Source organism: Panthera uncia, chromosome X, assembly GCF_023721935.1.
Source record: "Panthera uncia isolate 11264 chromosome X, Puncia_PCG_1.0, whole genome shotgun sequence".
Classification (NCBI taxonomy): Eukaryota; Metazoa; Chordata; class Mammalia; order Carnivora; family Felidae; genus Panthera; species Panthera uncia.
The window spans coordinates 25,052,837-25,065,698 of NC_064817.1; the positions used below are offsets into that span (position 1 = coordinate 25,052,837).

The following is a 12,862-nucleotide window of genomic DNA, read 5'->3' on the forward strand; positions in this document are numbered from 1 at the left end:
GCCCCAACGTCGAAACTTTTAAATTGTATCCATCTTGTCATACATAGAGAAATGCTTAATAAAATCTTTTTATAGTGAAAATATAAATTCTCTCTCGGATTCCGTTTCTTTCATAGGGTTCTGTAGCTATAGCTGGTGCTGTTATTCGCTGGCTAAGGGATAATCTTGGAATTATAAAGAGCTCAGAGGAAATCGGTGAGTATGTTCCAACAAAGGATTGGGATCTAAATAATGGAAATTTTTACCTTTGCTTTGTGTGAATACTTGTGATTTGAGCCACATGTGACATTAAATGAAATGAATTCCTATTATGAGTTTGATTTATACACAAAAGACTATTTTGTGAAGATTTATAAAACAACAAATTGACATAAATAGTGATGGTTATTCATAAACTGGCAAGGTAGGGCATAAAAACTACCCAAGTGTAAAATCCAACAGCAAAGATTGCCAGAATCTGCAGGTAAAGTGGTCCATTTAAATTTATCTGATGAGAAGGAGCTTTACCTCTGAGATTAGAGTGAGCGTTAAAACCCCAGTGCCTATCATTTAAGTAGTAATATGGCAATTTCCCATCTACGGATAATTATGTGATCTCATTACCCTCTCTTTCATCTACTTGTTTACTTCGGCCCGAAGGGGGGGGGGGGGACAATCAGAAACACATTGTGGACTGGGGACGCCCTGGAGGCCGCTTTTTTATCTCCTAGTCAACAACCTTAAAAATCGTGGAAATGAGTTACTACACCTTAATGAAAGCAATCCAGCTCCTTTACTTCTCGGTGCGGGCAAATTGGTTCTCGCCCCTCCTCGCTTAGTGCCAGAAGTAGGAACATTGTGCCGCACTAGTGAATAAGAAATCAAAAGCCGTATCCTCATTTTTTATACAGCTGTGTTTATTGACGAAAACAATAGAATATATTGGAGTAATTTTTGTTTTTCTCCCTTTTTTTTTTTTTTTTTTTTAATGTTAGAAAAACTTGCTAAAGAAGTAGGTACTTCTTACGGCTGCTATTTCGTCCCTGCGTTTTCAGGGCTGTATGCGCCTTACTGGGAGCCCAGTGCCAGAGGGTAAGAACTGCATGCGAGGTATGCTTTTGTGGGTCTTGATTTATTTTACTAAAGTCACTAATGACTTAGTTCCTAGTTTCCTATCTTTTCAAATGATTTTAAAGTGTCGAGGAAACCTCTTCTGTTTGGAGCACATAACTTCAGAACCTTTAAATTCCAAGAGGTTACAAATCATCTGACAATAAGGCCCTGCCTGCCACGTCCATGTTCGTGTCAGTGTTGTGATCATTTATCTTCAAGGCATCTGCAAGCTACGCACAAGGGACATCGTCCAAATGAATTCTGATTTGGTGTTATGTTATTGTCATCTGTTCATCTGGATCCTGGACTTTTTCCTATGTGGATGCAGGATTGCGGACTATATGACTTTTCCAAGCTGCTTCGTGTTTGTGTCCGTTTTTTTTTATGTGTTTTTTTTTTTCCCCTGAACGTCTGTATCTACCGAGGTTAACCTTTCCATATTCAGGACCTTTCAGATTGGTGACTCGTTTACTCCACTCTAATCTTACAAGTCTTTTTTTTTAATCTGACAACTCTTTGTGTGTGTTTTTAGGATCATCTGTGGACTCACTCAGTTCACCAATAAATGCCATATTGCTTTTGCTGCATTAGAAGCTGTTTGTTTCCAAACCCGGGAGGTAATAATATGGGCTTTTTTCTTGTGCTTAATGTGCTTTTGTCACTCTTAAACAAATTATATATTAGTGCTGAACGTTTATTAAATAACGTAAATATATTAAATTATCAGAGGTGCCTGGGTGGCTCATTCGGTTAAGCATCTGACTCTTGGTTTCTGCCCAGGTCATGATCTCACTGTTCGGTGAGTTTGAGTCCCACGTCAGTCTCTGTACTGACCCTGAAGAGCCTGCTTGAGATTCTCTCTCTCTCTCCGCTCCTCCCCTGCTCGCAAATTTTTTCCTCTTTTTCTTAGCTGTCATTACCTTTTTTAAAATGTTTATTCTTTTTGAGAGAGAGAGAGAGAGAGTGCGTGCAAGCAGGGGAGAGGCAGAGAGAGAGAGACAGACGATCCAAAGCAGGCTCTCCAATGACAGCAGACAGCCTGATGCAGTGCTTGAACGACTGAGCCACCCAGGCACCCTGCTGTCATAACCTTTGGAATTCCTATTATCCGCCAGGTGCTGGGTGTTTTACCCTTGCGGGGGGTGGGGGGCGGATGCTGAGTGGTACATGTTAGGCAAAGGAAATGAATAGCTCAAACATAGGCATCGAGGCAGGAAACCAGGGTGCAAAATTGAGGTGTTTGGCATGGCTGGCTCTAAGGGTGAGGGCAGAAGTGTAGTGAGGGAAAAGATCGGTGTGTCTAGATCAAGGAAGGCTTGGAAGACCAAAATAAGAAATCTACATTTTCTTTATATATATGATTTATTGTCAAGTTGGCTAACATACAGCGTATATACAGTGTGCTCTTGGTTTGGGGGTAGATTCCCCTGGTTCATCGCTTACATACAACACCCAGTGCTCATCCCAGCAAATACCCTCCTCAATGCCCATCACCCGTTTCCCCCTCTCCCCCACCCCTCCATCGTCCCTCAGTTTGTTCTCTGTTTTTAAGAGTCTCTTACGGTTTGTCTCCCTCCGTCTCTGAAACTATTTTTTTCCCCTTCCCTTCCCCCATGGTCTTCTGTTTTGTTTCTCAAGTTCCGCATACGAGTGGAAACATACGATATCTGTCTTTCTCTGACAGGAAATCTAAATTTTATTCTGTAGACTTTGGGAAGCTCTTGATCAGAAGACTGCCATTTTCAGAGATGTTACTACGAAGTAGCAGTTTAATTATGCTCATTATGTTCCTTGCATTGGTTTATTTAAGATTTTGGACGCCATGAACCGCGACTGTGGAATACCACTCAGCCATCTGCAGGTAGACGGAGGGATGACCAACAACAAAATCCTTATGCAGCTACAAGCAGACATTCTGTACATCCCAGTAGGTCAGTAAGCGTTGGGTCCTTTACATGCCAAAAGTAGTATTTCTTTTGCAAGAACGGGTTTTTTAGGCGTAGGGAGCTGCGAAGATGCTGATGAAAGCTGTTGCTGTTGCCCTCTTCCCTCAGTGAAGCCCTCGATGCCCGAAACAACCGCCCTGGGAGCCGCCATGGCAGCGGGGGCTGCGGAGGGAGTTGGTGTTTGGAGCCTCGAGCCCGAGGATTTGTCAGCGGTTACGATGGAGCGGTTTGAACCCCAGATCAATGCTGAGGGTATGTGTCAAAAATGGAAATTTAGGGGTCTTGATCTTGCAGTCGTGAGTTCGAGCTCCCACGTTGGGCGTAGAGATTACTTAAAAATCAATTGTTTTTAAAAATGAAAATGTAATGGTATCCTGTGGAGGGGACCTTAGTGAGAGAGAGTTTGCCTTTGTGTTTGTTGTGGGTTAAGACACTAAGTAAAATAGCAAACACCACTGTGTTAGATTGGCTATGCTGGGTATGGCTGAGAGAAAAAGCTCCTTATGGTTTTAAAATCTTGATTTATCTATTTTGAAATAGAGACGGGGGGGAAAGAGAATCCCAAGCAGGTTCCACGCTCAGTGCGGGGCCCGTCACAGGGCTCGATCCCACAAACCGAGATCATGACCTGAGCCCAAATCAAGAGTCGGACGTTCAACCGACTGAGCCACCCCAGCACCCCAGAAGTTCCTTATATTAAAAAAACCTTCCAGAATCCCTTCTTTTGCCATTCGCTTCTATTTACAATATTTTCATGCAGAAGGATAACACAGCCAAACTGTCAGTTCTAACTTGTTAACAGCCTTTTTTAAAAGTAAGAAGGGAGATAACTGACCATCTTTTGGTGCCAGGGGCCTAGTTTTAGGACATGATTAGCTAGGCTAAGGGACATTCTGGTAACTTTTAAGCACAGCAGGCCTAGCCCCACAAAAGTAGCAACAATGTCAATAAGTGAGCCTTAAATACCTAAATACCTGACTCACTCTTATAACAAACTGAGCTCTGACCGACACCTTTATTAAAATATAGTGGTGCATCTCTCAGGTTGAAATAAACGTGAGTATAAAGATAAGGTTTTATATATATTGTGGCAGGATCCCCTCCCTAAGGAAAGAAAGAAAACAAAAAAGCCTCAAAGCAACCTGGTTATATGCGTACATGACAACATCCCTCGCGACCTTGTAACACGAAACCATTTCATCAGACTGCATGTTTGTGTGTTACCATATATGGGAGACAAAGAAGTGAATACATAAAAAACTATGCCACATGGCGTTCGGGGCTCAGTTCTTTGTGTACGAACCCAACTGAGCGGTGCCGGCACGAGTCAAGTTGCTTCCTGGGAAGAAAAGCCTCGATGTCACGACTCTCTGCGCGAGAATCCTGCTGCACTATTGAATTTGGTTTTATAACTTTTTTTAAAAACTTAGTGTAATATAGCATCCAAGTGACTTTTACACTACTGGGAAATAAGCTTCCAAATGTACGTGTGTTTAATTTTCTGGAAGCCTAACTCAGCGCTGCTTAATTTTATTCCTTTCCACAGATGAGAAAATGGATTGTAACACTAGTAATTTTATAGTCAGACGGTATACCACATAACTCAGTGTAGAAACGTGTTTCGAAATCTGATGTTCTATATGTAGGGAATTTTTAACTTTTCACATTGCATGGAATGTGGACTTCAAAACATTTTTCTACTTCTGAAAAAAATCATTTTTTTAGTAAACAATCGTCAGAGTGAGTATATGGCCTCGAGATGCTGATCCCACTCCTTAACAAGGAAGTTTTGACCAGAGAGTCTCTTGTTTTCTGAGGAGAGCCTTCTTTGCTATTTTTTATGGCCTTGGCCCAGAGTGGGTCAGTTAGGTCAGCTGTCCTTCCCTTCGCCAGCCCTACTCCTCTCCCCACAGCAAACAACGCACGTGCGCACGTGCGCGCGCACACACACACACACGTGCGTGCTGGGCATCTACGGATAAACGGTTCATTCTCCAGGAAACTTTTTTTTTTAGAGCTGAGTACAGGCCAGAAATTGCGACATGGGGATATAGAGCTGAACAAGAGCAAGTCTTCACCCTTCAGGAGACTCCTGGATCTTGGGAGAGGCAGACAAAGCCATGACAGTTGACTGTGGTCAGCCGACAGCCTGAAGTGTGAAGTGTGAACAGCATTTGAGATAGAAGACAGAGGGAAGACAGAAGAAGGGCATAGTGGGGCCCTGGAAAGCTTTCTAAAGCAAGTGATATTTGAGCAGTGTCGCCCAGGTGTCACAGGCTTCAGGTGCTACAGAAAGGGTGGCCATTTTTGTTTAGTTCTCTTATCGTGGATTTCCTTCTTACAGAAATCCTGCCTCACAGGAATGTAATTTGAATCTTGTGAGAAATCCATACTTGTTCAGTCCTTCGGCTACACCAAAAGTAATTCTCCTTCTAGTCTTAACATATTACGGTATACCCTGTATCCCACATCCCCCCCCCCCCCACCGTACCCCCTGAAAAAAAGATAAAGGACGTCAAATGGGATTTCCCTTTCTAATTCGTCACTACTTGTTTGTGAGTGGCCTGGTCCTCCCAGGTAGCCTGTGTCCCAGCCTCCCTCCACCCGTACACCATGTTGAATTTGAATTGCCCCTTCACCTTCCAAGCGTGTGTCTCTCCCAGTCCCTGGCCGTCGCCAGGACCCGTACTCTCCTGAGTCTGAGTTCTGGTAAAGGCCCCCATGCGAGGGACTTGACTTTAACACGCGTCACAATTTGTTCAAAATGCTGAGTGAACATGAGTGTGGTGTGTAGAATATCTCAGTAAACTACTTTCAGACTTACGTGTTTCCCACCTTCTATTTCTAGAAAGTGAAATTCGGTACTCTACATGGAAGAAAGCTGTGATGAAGTCAGTGGGTTGGGTTACAACTCAGTCCTCAGAAAGTGGTAAAAATGTTTTTATTATTCTTGCCGCTTTGTCTTAGTGCGTTAAATAACTTATTTAAGTGTCTAACCATTTACACTTTGCAAGGCTGCTATGAAGAAAATCAGTGGCTTCTGTCCAGAGTTTCTAACATTTTCAGAACACTTTAGAGATATAGGTTATCAGGTTGATATATACATACTTAATTGTGTCCTGCCTGTTTTTTCCTTAAGTTTATTCCTGGGACTTCAGTGGATAACTTAGTTTTCTAAAAGTAAAATGATTTCTTTCTCCTCAATGAAAAAGAAAATCAACTAGATTCTTCTTTTTATTTCTTTTTTTCACTTAGTGTCTTCTTTTATCTTTTTGGGGGGCTGTCTTCATGACCTGAACCAACCAAAACTTATGTTAATTGCTCAATCTATGTCACTGCTTCCTAGGCTGATTCCAAGTTCTTAGCGAATGTACATTGGGTTAGAGAGGAGGAAATGTACCAAACTGTAAATTAGAAGTGTCATAACAGATTGGGAAATGCTCTTGGCAGAAAATACAGGACCATTTTTTTCAGTCCCTTAAGCAGGCAGGTATTGGGCTTAAGTAAACCATTTTTTATAAGGTGGTGGCAAAGCTTTTCTTACTATACCTTTTGCAATTTTGAGACCCTTTGTAATTAAACCTCTCAAAAATAAGTATTTTCCTAGCACAGTGCTAGTTGCTGTGCAAGATATAAACATACGTGCACCCTGATTTCTTTTATTTTCTAGTTGTCCTTAATCAATGGCTAATGAGAAGTTGAGTCATATGATTTCTCTGACTCATATTTTATTTTATTTCATTTTTTAATGTTTATTTATTTTTGAGAGAGACAGAGACAGAGACAGAGTGTGAGCAGAGGAGGGGCAGAGAGAGAGGAAGACACAGAATCCGAAGCAGGCTCCAGGCTCCGAGCTGTCAGCACAGAGTTCGACACGGGGCTCACACCCATAAACCACGAGATCATGACCTGAGCTGAAGTCAGACACTTAATTGACTGAGCCGCCCAGGTGCCCCTGGATTTTTTTTTAAATAGCACAATCATCCCCGTGTCCCTCCCTGCACCACAGTGCGACACACACACACACACACACACACACACACACACTCACTTCTTAGTAGCAGTTGAAGATAAAATTTTAATTGCAAAATTCCCACAAGACCAGTTGATCCTTTCACTTTGTTTGCATACCTTACTGTCAATAAACTTCAAATGAAAGAAAAAGTTGATGAGAGAAAATTACATGATTTCTTTAGTTCTGCTGTCAGCATTGATGATAAAAGTAATTTGATTTTTTTGAGAGTTGTAGATTTTTTACGTCGTTTTTTTGTTACAATTAGACCGCAGTGCATTGAAGCCAGTTTGTAAATGTTGTGAAGTCGATTGATGAAAATCACTCTAATGTATATAATATGTTGAGTCTCTAAGCTGTACATTAAATCAGAATAATCATATTCAGCCAATGACATGCTAATTGTATTTCTTTAAGCAGTGTAAGCCATATAACCATATATCAATAAGCTGTTATTCTGGAAAAAATAGTATGTTCTCTTAATTTCTGATGCAGTTTGCCACTTTCGAAGAAGTCATATTTCTTATTTCTAACTATATTTGAATATACCGTAAACAATTTTTAATAGACATTTGTGTGTCTTTAAAATGTAGAAGTGATTGGAGATTTGATACTTTTTGGAGAGAGCTTATCAGAAATGATGAGCTTGGCTTTGCACTCCGCATTTGCACCCCAGACACGCCAAAACAACATTTTGGAAACAGTTCGCATTGGTTTAAATGTGTTTAAATGCACACAGCTATTAAATAACCAGCGTGTGTGTGGAGATACCGGTCAGTCACCAAAAAGGATATATTTCCATTAAATCCATGCCACCTAAATTAGTACGGACTTGTGAATGCAGGCCCTGCTCACGATCTTCTTCGCAAACTAGAACTCACTGTAGCCATGTCAGGAAAGCAGTTCTCAGAACTTAGCGTAACTAAAACAACAACAAACAAACGAACAAGAAAAACCACCTAGCATAACTGATGGCTTGCTCTAAAAGAGCTAGAATATATGTTCCCTTTCCTAAAATCAGGTTAAAATGTGGCCTCCACAAATGTGGAAACAAAAAGAAACCTTGTTTTTATCTGGAAAATAACATAAGCAATGGTAAAATGAAGACAAATGGTTTATATCCCTCTTTAATCTACCTTCTAAGGAGAGAGAAATACAAGGCAAGGGGAAAAAATCCTCTCCCAAAAAGGCAAAGAAATGACAATCCAGTGGTTGTATATCCTTAACATTTGGAGGTTAATTTTGAACAGGCTTCTTTTATAAAGAGCATTAAATATTACAGAAACATAATTTTTAAATTCAAGAGAAGCATATGTGTATAAAGAATATTCTTTAACGGAAGGGATTTTGACAGAATTCAGGTTAGGAAATATCAAAACAACCATATTCTCAGGCAAATTTTTAATTATTTTTTTAAGTTTATTTATTTGAGAGAGCATGCATGAATGTAGGGGAAGGGCAGAGGGAGGGAGAGACAGAGACAGAGACAGAGGGAGGGAGGGAGAATCCCAAGCAGTCTCTGTGCTGTCAGTGCAAAGCTAGACACAGCTGGATCCCATGAACCAGGAGACCGTGACCTGATCCAAAATCAAGAGTCAGATGCTTAACCTACTGAGCCACCCAGGCATCCACAGGGAGTTTTTTTAATTAATTTATTTTTTATATATACTTTTTAATTTTTCAATTTTATTCATTTATTTATTTTGAGAGACACAGAAACAGCGTGAGTAGGGGAGGGGCAGAAAGAGGGAGGGAGGGGCGCCTGGGTGGCTCAGTCGGGTTAAGCGTCCGACTTCGGCTCAGGTCACGACCTCACGGTTCCTGCGTTTGAGCCCCGCGTCGGGCTCTCTGCTGACAACTCAGAGCCTGGAGCCTGCTTCGGATTCTGTGTCTCATTGTCTCTCTGCCCCTTCCCCACTCGTCCTCTGTCTCTGTCTCTCAAAAATAAATAAACGTCAAAAAAAATTTTTTTAATTAAAAAAAAAAAAAAAAAAAAGAGTGGGAGGGAGAGAGAGAATCCCAAGCAGGCTCCGCACCATCAGCACACAGCCCGGTGTGGGGCTCCAACTCACGAAACTGCAAGATCATGACTCGAACCAAAACCCAGAGCTGGACGCTTAACCGACTGAGCCCCCCAGGCGCCCCGGCAGTTTTTTTTTTAAATGTAAAATCACAGGGCACCCAGCTGGCTCAGCCGGTTGAGCTTGTGACTCTTGATCTTGGGATCATGAGTTTGTGCCCCACGTTGGGTGTAGAGTTTTTACTATGAATAAACAGATAGATCGAGCCCCGTGTTGGGTGTCGAGTTTATTATAAAAAGCTAGATCAATACATTGATTGATTAGCTCATACAATTTAGTGTATAATTACAGTAATATTGTCAGGTATATTTCCTTACACACAGAAAGTTCCATGTATAAAAGAAAACAAAACCACTAAGTCCTACTCCTGAAATCATTACTACACCGTATGTTACCTAACTTGGATTTAAATGAAAAACAAATTAAATTAAGAGAAAGAAGAAAACAAAACGAATATTTTAGCATAAAGTTGGGTTTGAAGTTCATTTTCAGCAGAGCAGTAGAACTCTTTTCTGATAGCTAAAGGATCTGTAATTTGAACCTTGGGGGAATTGGATTGCACATTTAGTATCTTCGGGGGAAGAGTCGAGAAAGCTAAAATCACCAGCCTCCCAAAAAGCTCTCTCTCCATCACCTCTCTTTTGCTTTGCCAGTAGAAGGCTTATGCGGGTCTATATGTATTATGTTCTCGGCTACTTGCGGCATGCTCTCTGTATTGTTTGTTAACTATCGTGAGCCTTCGATATTGATTATATTTTTGATTTAAAGTAATAACTCTTTGCTAGCTTTTACGAACATACTATTTTTATAACTTATTTTGTTTTGCTGTCATGTGATTCTTAACACAAATATTGTAATTATGTGTCTCTCTTTTGGTTTGCTTGACTGGAACCCCCTTCTACTTGGATGACCACAGGTGACCCTAGTATCTTCTGTAGTCTACCCTTGGGCTTTTTTATAGTGAGTAGCATGGTAATGTTAATCGGAGCAAGGTACATCTCAGGTCAGTTACTCTTTAAATTAGACAATTTTATTAGTTAGCGCTAATGTATTTGTGTATAACTCAGCAGAAAATGTTCAGTGTTTTTCATTCTCCCTATGCTTAGGAACCTGGAAAATCCACGAAAGGTCTAATTAGTTAGACCACTTAATCCCTGAGGCAGAGTCAGAATTGAGGCCTGCGACTTTGCTTCATTCTTTTATTTGCAGTAAACGGCAATTTCTTTGGGGGGGGGGTGCTTTCTGCTGGCAGCTGCAGCAGTAAAGCCAACGTGAAAGTAGTCTTATGAATGCTTAAATGGAAGGACTTTCCAGAGTGACAGATGACCGTTTAAGTATACTTCTGACGTTTCATTACATTGGCTTTCAAACAGTCCAGAAGTTGGTCACGCTTCAAAAAGTTTGCTCTGCGAGTCTTAATATTTCAGTTCTGGTAAGAGTTTCGACCAGAGTATGTCTGAGCAGAGTCTCCGGAAAACTCTAGAACTGGGGAAACCTGATAGTGACTTTTATTTTAGTTGTAAGACTGTATTTTGTGAACTGCAGTTTTGAAAATTATTGCTAAAAGAAATTGGAGTTGAAATTAAAACCGAATTATTTTTTGCACATTAACTTCTGAATATTCTTAGAAATGTACAATTGCTCAGCATGTTGTAAAATACATTGCATAACCTGTGTTAAGTTGAATTTAATAATCCTTTTTGTAAGGGCTTAGATGGCAATGACTTCTTCCATATGTTACCAAGAAAGTGAAATGTTTCTTAAAGTTTCATAATTAGGGAAAGACTTGAATGATTTCTCCGAATTAGATGGTGGCCTGGGTTTCACGTACAAAATGTAAAGTTAACTGATATGGAGGGAATATCCAGATTGTAGAAATCAGACAAGCCTTAACTCCACTGGGCATCCTCAGTTTAGAGCTGTATATAAATATGGGATGAAAATTACCGACATCAGCAGAACATGAGGTTACCTGTTAATGATAAAAATACGGGTTACTTGCACGAGAACTTAAAACTAGATTACCTTTTTTCCATATTTTTCCCACTCAGGATAAATTTGTTCAAATCTTTTGCTTTCATAAAAACAATGCCTCATACTGGTATTAGTGCTTTATACCTTACAAAGGGCTTCTGTATACTTAAGCCTTTACAGAATTAGCAGGTGTCCATTTTTCTTTCTGCTTCTTGTGAATGTTTGGTGGAAAAGTCTACATATTCCCTGGAACTATAATTTAGATTTATAAAGAAACTGAGATGCTATTTTAGGAAAGGCTCTATTATTTTTTCATTATCCTCAGTTTTTCTGGATGGTTTGGAAAAGGGAGAAAAATATTGCACCGGAATGTTTTCACTGATTTTTTTTTTTGTTTGTTTGTTTCTCCTGTTTGCCTCTTGGTACCGTGACGGGACAAAAATGCCTGCTCTCCCTGAAAATTGAGACATATAGCCTATCTCTAAGTTAGGGGGTACGTTACTTGCGGAATTCTTAGGCTTCCAAAGAGATAAGGTTACCACCTTTAGGTTCTTTCTTGGTAACATATGCTGAGATTTGAGAACACTGGGGATTGTTTGCCTTGGTAAACAGTTAGCAATAGTGTTAATGTTTGCTGATTTTGGAATTGGCCTAGTTATATTTGTTACCTTTTAACTCTGAAGCAGTAGTTAGAAATCATGTGGAATTGGTAGCTCCAGAAACGATTAAATAGTCTTCATTGCCTTAATTCTTGAACTGCATGTATGTTGTTATTGATATATGTGGTTTTTGTCCCCCATTTTAGGTATCCCATAAATAATACCAACTCATGGAGTCCAAAGACGCGAGCTCTTTGCCTAATGAGAGAATCCAACAATTGTCTCTTAATGTGATGACACTATTCATAGACTCTGATTTTATTTATAAGCCACTTGCTGCATGACCCTCCAAGTAGACCTGTGGCTTGAAATAAAGAAAATGCAGCAGAAAGAATGCTATAGAAACATTTGGTGTGTTTTTTAACTTCAAGAGTTAAGATTGGACCAGCCACCTTTGGGGTGGATTGGGGATTGCCATCACGTCCTGCCCCATTCCCTCTGGGATCTAGGAAGAATTCAGACCCTTCATTGGAATCTTTCATCAAACATATTCAAACGCTGATGGTCTGGGATTTGATTCTCTGCACTACACACACTTGATTAAGAGGCGATAACTAACCAGCTACAAATGAGTGGCTTTTTGTTTGTTTCTGTTTGACAGACCCTCAAAGGCCTCTTTTCTGCACATTAAGGAGACCACAGCATCTTCACTGAATGTTTAACTGGAAACCTCTGCTAAATTCTTGAAATGGAAACTTAGTGCTCTCATAGCTTAGATATTTTTCGGAAAGGTATTGGCCAACACTGAAACTCTTCAGACATTTTACGTGGTCTTGCTAATTCACTGAATTGCTGTCTGGATCTTACAGGGAAGGACCCTTTTTTCTTTCTTTTTTCATCTCTCCTTTTTATATTTCTTACTTTATATGTATAACATACATGCCTGTCTATTTTATATACTGAGAGTAGCCCATTTATAAATTAAGAGTACATTTTACACGGTCTCACTAATTACACTGAATTTCTGTCTGGATCTTATAGGGAAGAACACTTTTTTTTCTTTCCATCTCCTTTTTATATTTCTTACTTTGTATGTATAACATACATGCCTTTATATTTTATATACAGAGGGTAGCCCATTTATAAATTAAGAGCACA

The 12,862-nt window shown here is 40.1% G+C and overlaps 1 protein-coding gene across 3 annotated transcripts in view; it reads left to right on the forward strand.

The window, feature by feature from the left end:
• Positions 1–12,099, forward strand: part of GK (glycerol kinase) — a 75,661-nt gene extending 63,562 nt beyond the window's left edge. For 2 of the 3 annotated variants that reach the window (XM_049643656.1, XM_049643654.1), the window contains 8 exons: positions 117–195; positions 975–1,071; positions 1,625–1,709; positions 2,903–3,023; positions 3,147–3,290; positions 5,887–5,967; positions 10,048–10,134; positions 11,911–12,099. In XM_049643656.1, the coding sequence (XP_049499613.1) occupies positions 117–195; positions 975–1,071; positions 1,625–1,709; positions 2,903–3,023; positions 3,147–3,290; positions 5,887–5,967; positions 10,048–10,134; positions 11,911–11,921 (705 nt within the window). In that variant the 3' untranslated portion in view covers positions 11,922–12,099. The remainder of the gene's footprint in view (positions 1–116; positions 196–974; positions 1,072–1,624; positions 1,710–2,902; positions 3,024–3,146; positions 3,291–5,886; positions 5,968–10,047; positions 10,135–11,910) is intronic. The other variant, XM_049643655.1, reaches the window with a different exon arrangement.
• Positions 12,100–12,862: the final 763 nt, after the last annotated feature.